We start from the raw sequence: 12,552 nt of genomic DNA, 5'->3' as shown, positions 1-12,552 counted from the left end.
ATTTTGTGGTCAGTGAGCTGGACCACACTCATGGATGGCTAGGACAAGGATCTGTGATTTGCTCCACAGCATACATTTGGCTTCAAATGTGTGCTGGACACTGTGGAACACAATTGTGGGCTTCTTAACAGTCTGTACTTTTGCTTGGTTGTGGACAGGTGCTTCATCCCCTTCTTACTTGTAGAAGAAGACATTATGAACCACACATTTCTTTTTATGCAGTCGGGATTAAAAACTTCAGTGGACAACACAGGATTAAAGAAGCCGTAACACTCTATGTCCCTCATTCATTTTTCTTCCAGAACCCTCCCCCATCTCCAATTTCATTTTAAAGGTCCTGGAATCGATCTTGTGTGTGCTTTGCCCTTCTGAGAAATAAGTGTGAATAGCCCTGTAGCATAAAGGCAAGATGGTGATATTGATGGTACTATTTTTAAAAGAGGAGAGGAAAATGCACTACACTTTGAACATTTCATTGCAGAAACTTTCTGTAGGTGTCTAAAAAGTAAACTAATCATATTGACACCAGTCTCTTGGTGCAGCCTAAATAATTATACCACCCAGTTCATCTATTCCCACTCTGCATCCCATGAGCTCAAACTAATACAGCCATTTTTGTTAAAGCAGAGATCTTGGCAGATTAAACAATTTACAACACCCCCAAAACTACATCTTTTGCACCTTAGCGGCATAATCCAACAACAGAATAAGAGATTACCCAAGGAACTCACTTGTTGGCTGGCTGTCTGAACTGTCTTCATCCACGGTGATGGCAACAGAAGCCTCTGTGCTGACTCCAGGCCCTCCTTGCCTTGCTACTTCGCCTGTCTCCTCCAAAGCTGGGCGAACTGGCACCTCAGTCAATTTTCGGGACCCTGATGGCACTTCTAGAGTAGAAGGCAAAGCCTAGAATAATTAGAAAAAAGAATATCTTTATCATCAGGACTGACCCTGAATTTCTGTACTCAAGTACTCTGTGATTCAGACTTTTACAGACAGGCCCATTACAATCTGTACAGTAGCAACATGAAAAGGATGAAGTAAATCTGGAAATCCGTGCTACTAACGGCCCTCCATTGCTGATTACTGTAAGGCTTTGATTGCCTTTCTATGTTCTTGGGGATAAAAGGGCGCATTAAAAGTGTTTTTACAAGGATTTAAGTAGAGAAGAGACACTAAACTGTGACAGTGCTGGGCTCTTAAAGGTACATTAACTGTTCCTACGGGATAAAACCACAGTTTTTTATAAAGCTATCCGACCCTTTGCCCTTGTGCTATTAAAACTATAAGCGGTGCTTCGCCACAAAAGACACTTAGTGTGCCCACTCTGTTGTGAGTCTATGCAGGCCCCTAAAATCACTTTAGATTTTTTAATGTAAATACCACAAAAAAGATGGCCTTCACTTACACCATGACATTTTACTGGCAGACATTTACAAGTTTTATATTCATGAAGTACTTTTTTATTGTTTATTTCCTTCTGACTTGGCAGTGTACCGTAGCCTAAAACAAAGCTCAGGGTTAGAGAACTCCCTAAAAATGATAAGCAGTCATCAAATAGCACACACCTCATGAAATGACAAAATTCTAAAGCCTTTCAATTGGGGGGTTAGAAGGCACATGACAAAGGCAGAACATTCAGAGTCAAAAACCCTCAGCTGGTTATTTTCTGGGTTAAATCTGCACATTTCTTCCCATGGCTATCTGTCTTTTGCAGTAGGTGCCCAAGTTTTCCTCCTACATTACCCCAAAGACTTGATGTATAAGCTGACTTTCACTTCAAAAGTGTGAGCGTGCATTTGAGTGGGCCTGCAGTGGACTGGTGCCAGGGTTCTTTTCTGCCTTGCTCTCAGTGATTCCTAGATAGATACCTGTCCCTTCAAGAGCCCAAACCAAATTAAGTGGCTTTGAAAATGTTATGTTGTTTTTATGGGTGACCTGAAGATTATTCTGTCATTAAATGGTGCATGGCAGAGTGAACTGGAAGTCAGTCCATCACAAACATCAGGCACACATTCATGCTGATTCCTACCATTACAATTTAAAGTTGTCAAAGCTGCTAACATTCATATCTTTCAGTATGGTAGGAAACACATATAGACAGAAGGAGAACATGCAGTTTCAATCTTGTCAGGGACCTGATCTGGGAAGGCACCTAGGTCCCTGGAAATGTGAGGCAGCACCATTAGTCACTGTACCTAAGTGCCACAGAACCATTGGGGGAAACAAAAAAAAAAAACTCCTAACTGAAAGGATCCCAGATTGGCATTAAGGTTGGGAGACTAAAGCACTAAGTTTCAGAAGAGTTACAGTATACTGTACTAAACACATTCATTCACTTTCTGAACCCAACTGTCCCATTACCGGGTTGCATTGATGGTTAACAGGACCAAAATGTGCATGTGTGTGTGTGCCCTGAAATGATCTGGCATCCCAATCAAGGCAGATTTCTGCTCCTTGGCATGGAATCCCTATTCATAAGGAGCCTGAGCCGCCTGATTGTAACAAATTCATAAAATTAGCACATACAAAATGTAATACAAAGATAGACTCACAGTCGTATAAAACATGCAGTCGACTAGAAAGGTGGCAATGCTATATGATAGCATTTTGCACACTTGATGCTTCCGCTCTTACAGTTCTGAAAATATGAGCATCTTTTCTTGTTAACAACACTACACTTGACCTCTCTAAATGCAGCACAATCAGAGAACCATTTTTAAATCAGCCATGCTGCCACTAGTCTCTTAGTGTTACCCGAAGGGCTCACCTTTGTGGTTCACACAAACCAGTTTGTCTAAATTTTGCTCAGCTCTGCAGAGCAAAGTTAAAAGTGGGTTAAAAATGAATGGATGAACAATAATCAGTTAATCCATGAACTTGAATTAGAAGAGATAGTAAATCAATCAATCAATCAACATTTATTTACAGTATATAGCACATATTCATACAAAAAAAATGTAGCTCAAAGTGCTTTACAAAATGAATAGAGAAATAGAAGACACAATAAAAAATAAACATAAGTCAATATTAATTAACATAGAATAGGAGTAAGGTCTGATGGCCAGGGTGGACAGAAAAAACAAAAAAAAAAACTCCAAAAGCTGGAGAAAAAAAATAAAATCTTTGGGGTTCCAGACCACGAGACCGCCCAGTCCCCTCTGGGCAATCTACCTAACATAAGTCAAACAGTCCTCTTTGTATTTAAGGTTTTCATGGAAGGACTTGATGATGATGGTCACGTAGACTCCTGGCTTTCAGTCCATCAATGTTGGTGCATCATGATGCTTTGAGTAGGTGGTGGTGGCGCAGGCCGCCACCACAAAGAAACCGGAAAAAGAAACAGAAAAAGAAAAAGAAAATGTATACCTCAGTCAATCTTCTTAAAACTATGTTAGAAGAAGGAGGTGCTGCATACCATTTTAGTCAATATCACTGTTGACTTTTCTCAGTTTTAACAGTAAGCCTAATGCTACTCAAATAAAACTTCTTGCTCCTGCAGATGTGCTCTCTCCTGCAAAGGGAGGTGTATGCTATACTCTATTTTATATTCTAAATTGATAAATTGGAAAAAGTTTGCTACATATGCCGGCTTAAAGTCAATTTCATATGCTTTCTCATACATGTGACACATTATTTCACTCCGTTACTAATCTCACTTAGTCTATGACAAGAATTCTGGGGATGAATCCTATCCTAGGAGCATCAGATATAACCAAGCCTAGAAATGACGGTGGCAGACTGCTAGGCTCACTTGATCACAAAAGGCTAATAACCAAAATTTGTAGCTGTTTATATTGCACAGCTATTATACACAAAAAAGATCAAGTTTATCAAATCCCAGTAGTCAAAAAATACAAATTTATGAAATTGCATTCAGGAAAGACAAGGATTGATTCAAGCAAAGATAACACAAAACCACATAGCATTGTACATCAATAATGAGAAAGGTTTATTTAAATGTAATATAAATTGAACCTCAATCTTAAACATCTAAATATGGAGGTTAATAGACACAGCAATACCTCAAAGCACAAGTCATATTAAACAAGCAGGCCCAGTTGGCTCCATGTACATTTGTAAGTAGCCTTGTGTGAGTCCATCTATCCTCTTTCAAATCCACTTAAATCACACATCCAAGGTTCTGGTGCCCATCCCAACAGCACTGGTTGTAGTGCAGAAACCATCCTTGGTCAAAGCTCCATCAAGTGTTCACATCACAGTGTAAAAGGAAGTCTGCTGGCCACAGAGAGACAGTAGAAGACTAACCTTCTCAGTGAGTATTAAGCCACCTGAACCCTGAAGAGTGGCCTCTATGAAGCCCACATTTTTAAAAAAGCGACTCTCCATATCAAAATAACAAGGGATAACATAAATTTAGGAAACATCAGGTTGTTATGGGTACACTGAAGTGCCTGGAGATTATTTTCAGCACTTTTAAAGATATTGGCAGACATGGTCAGGCAAAGTTAGAGTTAGAACTGTGAAATCAAAACTGAACAGGGTCTAGCAAGAAGAAAAGGATAAGACATTACTTACGATTTAAAGGGAAAGTGAAAGCTGAAACCAAAAACAAAATCCTACCAATTGGGGTTCACTTGAGAAATAAGCCAAAACTAAAGATCATTTAAATCTGTTTAAGTCATAGAGAGACAGCATGCAATGCAAACATCACTCTATTTATACAATAACACCTGTTACATCATTGGTGTGATGATTGAGGTCATGTGATCTTCAAAACAGCATTGTAGAAATAAAGAAAGCTAAGAAGTAAATGAAAATCAACTTTTAAGCTTTTAAGACAAATGTGAAAAAAGCAGCAAAAATGGATTCCTCAAAAACATACCTTATACTACACAGGTAACGTTGGGACATAAACAGACTCTGCCCTACTTTGGGTATAAAAAAGAGGGACGAGAGAGAACCTACAAAAGGTCAAGCATATAAATAAATGTTCAGGTGAAAAAGTCTACGGAGAACAATGATATGATTACAAGACAAAATGAGTTCCCCCAATGTAAGTAATTCAGATTCATCAATTAACCAGCACATCTTTGTTGGAAAAACAAAAACCTGGAGAAAGCCAAAATGGACACGTAAGAACTTGCAATTTTCACAAAGACACTGACCTGATTCACATTTGAAGTCAAAGCACTAATGCCTGTGGCAATACACTACTAATACTGTATTGCAAGTATGTTGGGACAATTTTCACTACATAAAATAAAGAGGACCTGTTTGGATTTTGGGACATAGACAGCAGCACTAACCACTAAGTCTAAGATTTTCAGGAAAACATATTTGATCCGAGTCACTGGTGGCACTTCTCTCTGTGCCTATGTGGGTTTTCTCTTAATACTCTAGCCCTGTGGACCTCAACCTGTGGTACAACTAAGAATTGCTGGGTGGTATGTGAGTGAGCCCAAAAATAAAAGCAGAAAGTGGCAAGCGTGAGTAAGGGGAAGAGAGAGAAAACGAGGGAGACAGACCGACAGACAGAGGATGTCTCAAATGTAGTTAGTCCTTCCAGGGCTGAATTTCAATGTGGGATTGCAGGTATTGTGTCTATTACTTGAAAATGCCACATTGGTTTCAACTTAACTCCACGACCCTGCTCTGGATACGTGCAACTGGAAGATGGATGGACGGTTTCACTTACTGTATTAGAGGAAGAGAGTCTTGCTATGATTTCAATGCCAAACAGCTTGCCACTTTTATGTAATTTTATGACTTTTATAAAATAGGAATAAAAATATATGCATGCTTTGAGAGCAAGATGTTGAGAACAATCAACTGTCTGTCGAGTGAGTTAAGAGGGTGATGTGATTATTCACTTCTTAATACAGTGCATACACATTGTCAGGGATGCCAGGGGCCATGACCCGGCCGGGACGCCAGGAGGGACCGGAAGAGGGTCAGAGCCCTGCCTGGATCACGTGGGGTTTGCCTTCCGGGTTGCTTTGGGGGCCACGGGTCAAGGGCATGGAAGCCTTTCCCTGTAGGGGCCCGTGGTCACCGCCAGGAGGCGCCCCAGTGCCTTGGGGACCTGTTACCCCAGCACTTCCGCCACACCAGAAAGTGCTGGGGGGAAGATTTATGACGGCGCCCGGAAAGCAGCCGGGAGGACAACCGGCACTTCCGCCACGCTTGGGCGTGGCCAGAAGAAGATTGCCGGGAACACCTGGGGCTCATCCGGGTCCTCTATAAAAGGGGCCGTCTCCATTCATTCGGGGCTAGAGTCGGGTGGAAGGAGGACGAAGCAGAAGACAGTGGAGGCGGCCCGAAGAAAGGCATTGTGGCCAGGACTTTGTGTTGGGGTTCGTTTGTGCACTGAACTGGGTCTGAGTGACCTTTGAACTGGGGTCTTTGTGACCATATCATTTGAATATTGTGTAAATAAACGTGTGGTGGTTCTTAAACAAGATGTCCGCCTGTCTGTGTCCGGACAAGGTTCACAACATAAATGATAAAATAACTGAAGCTTTGTATATATTCTTGGTTTGTTATAAACATGGCTACAGTTGTCTGTCTATCCATTACAGAAATTAAACCTTGGACACATGGCTCAAAAATACAAAAATATTCGCTAGTGTTTCAATATATCCACAATGGACAAGCATCCTTTAATTTTTTAAAGCACTAGGTAAAACTGGCAGATCATACAACATTCAATGTGTTAGCAGAAATGCACAATCTCAGAGATGAGTGAATAACGAGGCTACCGAAAGAGCATACTTAATTACTGAAAATGAATCATCAGACATTAAATGTGGATCATACATTGGGGCTTGAGAAACTAAAGTAATGTTTCGTTATTCAACTAATTCAGGAGCGAATGTAATGCTGACTCCAGTTGTGACTAATTTCAGGAGTTACAGTCAGTCCAATTCTTCATCAATACACAGATATAAACAATAGCAAAGTCTGATCAGGTACCATACGTCAGGCAGCCTGAAAACAACACAACAAAGGCAACTGTGAAATAATAATCTCAAATTGACAAGACTGACTTCACAAAGGCAGCCATAAAGTTGGAACAAATCAAAAAAAAGGAGGAAAAAAATAGAAAAATTAAGCACCTGGTGTGTGACATCTGACATTTAAATTCATCTGACTTGTGAATTTGACACGACTCTTTCCATAATTGTTATTAACTAGCTAAAGCCTAGGCACTGATGCAGTGTAAGGACAATACATGTCATAAGCCTGACAAAGAAATCTGAAGAGTATGTTTTTTAAAAAAAGAATTTCTGAATTATTTTGATATTTACTTGTTCATGCGGCAATGACATTCAGCATTGGTTTTAAGAAGTGATTATTTTTCAAGTAATGGAAAGAAACTGTATGTGAGTAAATACAGTATGTGCATATGGTAAAATAAATCACGTAGTCCTCCATAATATCATTGTTTATAAATCCCACTATAAAGCCATATTTGTGGTTATTCAGGAGGGGAAAATCTCAAAATCTCCCTCTGCCACACATGAGCTTCAAGCTCTGAGCTGTATTTTTTTTTGTAAATCAAAAGTATAAAAGTTTAAGACCCTAAAATGTTTATCCCATATTAGACAACACTATTGTTCATACATTAAAACTTATTTCATAAAAAACATTAGGTTAACGTAAGACAAATTAAAAGGCACATATGCACAAAAACGACCCGTGATACCTTGTTTAATCCTCCAAATACAACATTTTTGGGAGGGCAAAAAAAATATGGCCTTTAGTTTTAACTAATAAGAACTGAGTAGGCCTACCTACTTTGAAACATTTAAATTCCTAAGGGTGGTACGCCATGACAAAAGGCTGAGAACTGCTGCTCTAGCCGTTTCATACATCTCACAGAGTGAAAGTTAGGTTATGTGGTGGCACAGTAAGTGTGTGTGTCCTGTACAGCCTGGCATACCTTACAGGGATGTCTCCTTGTGACCCTGTAAAAGAATATATAGATGGATGTTTTGAAGATGTGCATTGTGACTCTGACAGCAGGCAGACAGGAGGAAAAATGCTTCTTTTGAAGTTGTAGAGACTAGTCGACAGCCAAGTGGCGGAATTTACAAGATCAAAAACCTGGCAGCCTTCCTTCGTTTCGCTGGGCTCTATAAATTCATTATTATAAATACCCTGGGAAAAGTCAAGATTTGTGTTGCTTTTGCTGACAGCAACATCATGCAAAACGTACAATTAGTAGAATATTCCTATATTCACCATAAAAAGAGAAAAAGAACAAAAATTTTGATCATCACTTCAAAAATATAAAATAACTGGAAAGTTTTATTTTTCAACTCTCCCTCTCTTTCCATGATTAAAAAGAAGCTATAAGAGGTTAAACCTGGCTTGTTATTTCACCAGGTGTCCTGGCAGTCATCTACAAGAAAGATTGTATTTAAATTCAAACTCTATCTGAAAAGAAAAGGAAAGAAAGAAAAAAAAAGAGCCCCAGGGGATCTGGCAGGTAATTTTCAGTTCACTGGAAACTGCCTGTGCTGGAAAGTAGACACACAGCTTTCTCTATAATGAGATAAGAGAAGTGAGGCTCACAGAAATGTGACTGAAACAAAAGCAGGATTCAACATGGGGATACAACAAGCATAGAGGATTCCAGGGGTTCATGGCAGAAATGTCACAGTAATCAATTAAAATCACAAAATATACCCTGACACGTAAGCTCTTATTCCATTCTTGTGCAGGAACTCAAATGTACCTAATTAAGAACTAACCATTTGGCACTGGTGGTTAAGAAACTGTTCCAAAAGAGAAAAAGGGCACCCACTGCAAAACCTGTTGACCCCTTGGATGTCATTCACTAGTACTCATTCTTATTTCGCACAGCAGCCATGTGTATTGTGGAATCTTTCTAAAGAAGCTTTGGTTTAAATGGTCGTTATCTGTTTCAGCCTCTAATTCTCATGGTGCTTGCTCTCTTTTACTCTAACTGGGTTACATCAAACTTTTAAAATGAATAAATGAACTTTAATTAACTACTCTGTTGGCCAGCATGATGTTGATAGTCATTTGTGAAACTGAAGGAAAGGCCAAGAAATTCACCCTGAGGAGCATGACAGCTACTTCCCTAATCAGAGCATATGTACAGCAGGAGGGGGCTTCACTACACACTTCCAGTAGACTAGAGCCTCCACAAAGCAGACAACTCGGGATTCAGAATGAAAGGGTGTGGATAGGCCATGATGTGTTTGCCAAGAGTGCAGCCTATAATGTAACAGCCATCACACATCCATTCATTCATTACTGAACCACTTAGACCGATTTATGAATTCATAGGTATTGTCAAGTGTACAGAGTACAGTTTGTACGTGCCAACACTGGAGTTTGGGGTTTGGTGTTAATTCCACATTTCTATATCAAAGAAAGGAATCACACATTTAAATGAGAAGCATAAAGTACTACACAGAAAGTGATACTACTATAAGTCTCTTCATCCTTATGTAAGATATAAAATCATATCTGACATGCTTTTTCATTATTTAATCCAGGAAAATTCAAATTGTTTCATATGACTTACAGCAGGGCAGCACGGTGGCACAGTGGTAGCGCTGCTGCCTCGCAGTTAGGAGACCTGGGTTCGCTTCCTGGGTCCTCCCTGCGTGGAGTTTGCATGTTCTCCCGTGTCTGCGTGGGTTTCCTCCGGGCACTCCGGTTTCCTCCCACAATCGAAAGACATGCAGGTTAGGTGGATTGGCGATTCTAAATTGGCCCTAGTGTGTGCTTGGTGTGTGGGTGTGTTTGTGTGTGTCCTGCGGTGGGTTGGCACCCTGCCCAGGATTGGTTCCTGCCTTGTGCCCTGTGTTGGCTGGGATTGGCTCCAGCAGACCCCTGTGACCCTGTATTCGGATTCAGCGGGTTAGAAAATGGATGGATGGATGGATGACTTACAGTGCATATTAGTCAATTAATTGACTTAAAGGTGTCTGACCCATTCGAAAAGACTCATGAAATTCTTGTTTGTGCTGAAATATTAGGAAAAAAACATGAATTAGTTTTTTCAGATAAGGAAAGAAGAAGTTTCAATTTAAAGAAGCTATAGATTATTTGGTGATTTTATCAGTGTCCCCTCCAGTGGGCCAGTGTTAGTGTTCATTAAGTGCCAGCAGGAATACCAAAGTAGGGGCTGGGGGTATAAATGTTGGTCTCGGGCCCTGAGCTTATGGAGGGTCCAGTACAGTCTGTGCAGATTGTTGTTTTTGTAATGGTGCCATCAGCAAGAGTGGCGGTGACAAATGTGTGGGCCTGCAGAAGGCAGGAATGCATAATGACTGAACCGAGCAGGCCATTATGCAAATCTCTCTTCTGCTTCTTGTGCCCCACTGCCTGCCACAGTATAAAAGTGGCCTCCCACCTCAGCCGGATTTCTATTATTCTGGCAGTCCGTTTAAAGACAGTGATATTAAATTCATTTAGAAATTGCTTGCTTAGACAAGAAGCACAGAACAGTCCATCGCGTATCAAGTGAGTTTTGCAGATGCCATTAATGACATCACAACTGTGAAAGTCTGTTGTGGGTTTTGAAGAAATTAGTTTAGTAAGGCAGAGCCTGTTATTTACTATATTCACAAGCACAAAATACAAGCTGATGTGCTTTTGGCTTGAAATGTGTTTGCATTTGAGTTGAAATTTTGTTAATTATGATGTTATTTAAAAGGTCAAGGGTAAGGAAGGGCCTGTTCTGTACCAAGCCCTGACTATGAAAGATTATTTATGCCAAAATAAAGTGCAATCCAATGTATTAACTAGATTGAAATATAATGCATATGGTGCATTTAATTTTGGCACTATTTTATTGTGTTAAAATTAAAAACATATCAACCAAATGATTGATTACTTTTTCACTATGCCATGCAATTTTCGTGTCAGTTTAAAAGTAATGTAAAAGCATATTGCATTTTCATTCATGTTCATAGATTGCAAGTCGTAACTAAAAGCAAAGCAAACGTATTGCATTTCCCTTAGCAGAAGCTAGAGTGTGTTGAATTTTGATTAGAGATGTAATCAAATGACCAATCAGCGTCAAAAGGTGGGGCAAAGGATGTTAACAGTTAGGGAAGTAGGCGTTCTCACACTAAACATTTCTGTGTTCTGGTGGCAGGCATATGTCTTGTCAGTGTGAATTGGGGAGTGATTAAGTGAAACAGCAAAAAGTATGTTTTAGGTCTCGATGAAAATTATTGCTCTTATGTGGTTTTCTAAAGTTGTTATCTCTTTATACTGTACATGTTAAAATAAGCACTGCAGTTCCATTTGCAAGGTGTGACTTATTAGCGAGTTTAACTAATTACCGAATATAGTGAAGCATTTGCTAGTGTCAGCAAGCGTGGCTTCTTTGTAGCTTTCTATTCATACCCTTTGTGAAAACCAGATATTATATTTATTTTTCCTTCTTTCAGCACAGAAGGGAATGAAATCATTATTTACATCATCAGCTTCCACCCATTCAATGGGACGATGGATCCCCTACCATATCAAATCTTCTTTCACCCTTTATAGCTCTAGTTGAACACAGTGATGATTGGAATGTCTCTTGCCCTAACTGTTGACACCCTTTCCCCACCATTTCACATGGATAGGTTATTTAATACATTTAGTTTTGGCACAGTTAAAGTATCGTCTCAAATCGAAATGTTAGACACCCAAGTAGCCGCTTAGCAGAAGGCAATACATTTTCTTTACTTTTAGTTAAGACACGTGGCCTATGGACATGTATCAGAAAGGAATACACTTTTGTACTGCGTTTTTAACTGACACAAAAATTGCATGTAATAGTGAAAATCAATTGATCATTTGGATGATATGATTTTCATCATGACGTGATAAAACTGTGCCAAAAGTAATTGCACCACATGCACATGCTTTACATTTCAATTAGTTAACATTTTGGATTGCATTTAGTTTTGGAACAAATAATCTTCCATACATGACATGTATAATAGCGCCTCTGATTGCCAGTACAGGAACCTAACCTCATAACTCTAACTAAAGCCTCCTCCTAAAGAAGGCAGCACAGAACTGTAACTGAATAAAACTGCAGAGACAATGAAGAACTCAAACCAAAATCCATTTCAGGTCTAGTTTTTAGGCTCTCTCAGGTCTATTGCAGAAATCTAACTGTATTTGTATAGCAGTGTTCAATCCACTGGAATGGGCTGATTTTGTTCACATGTAAATATGACCCCACGTCTGCTCAAATATCAAGTTTCTTTGGGACATCAGCTTGGTGAGACTGGCAGCCCTGCAGGTGAGCATACATGTCTGGCTAAAGTGTAATTGTGACCCACCAGTTCTTCTTAAATGGAGTGGGCTACTGTGGCTACAGTATAGCCATGAGTCACTTTTTCAATCATTCTGTGTCACCAACTGAGCTGGCCATTGATTGTGTGGCCACTTCTGTCGCTCTCACTCGGTGGCACTGAGTCATTTCCACAACAGTTCTACCTCGACAACAAGATTTTCTACTGTCATTCACACTTTACACCTGAGTGGGCTGATGTGGCAGTGCGGTAGCAGGCAAGTCACTTCTCCTGCCATTCTGTCTCCAGC

At 39.9% G+C, this 12,552-nt stretch overlaps 1 protein-coding gene across 1 annotated transcript in view; it reads right to left on the bottom strand.

The window, feature by feature from the left end:
• Window positions 1–12,552, bottom strand: part of gse1 (Gse1 coiled-coil protein) — a 709,767-nt gene that overhangs the window by 425,682 nt on the left and 271,533 nt on the right. The window contains exon 2 of the mRNA XM_039763382.1: window positions 732–906. Coding sequence (XP_039619316.1) covers window positions 732–906 — 175 coding nt within the window. The remainder of the gene's footprint in view (window positions 1–731; window positions 907–12,552) is intronic.

Source organism: Polypterus senegalus, chromosome 9 (genome assembly GCF_016835505.1).
Source record: "Polypterus senegalus isolate Bchr_013 chromosome 9, ASM1683550v1, whole genome shotgun sequence".
Lineage (NCBI taxonomy): Eukaryota > Metazoa > Chordata > Cladistia > Polypteriformes > Polypteridae > Polypterus > Polypterus senegalus.
Note: the sequence above shows the minus strand (reverse complement) of the source record. Positions and strands in the feature narration are given on the sequence as shown.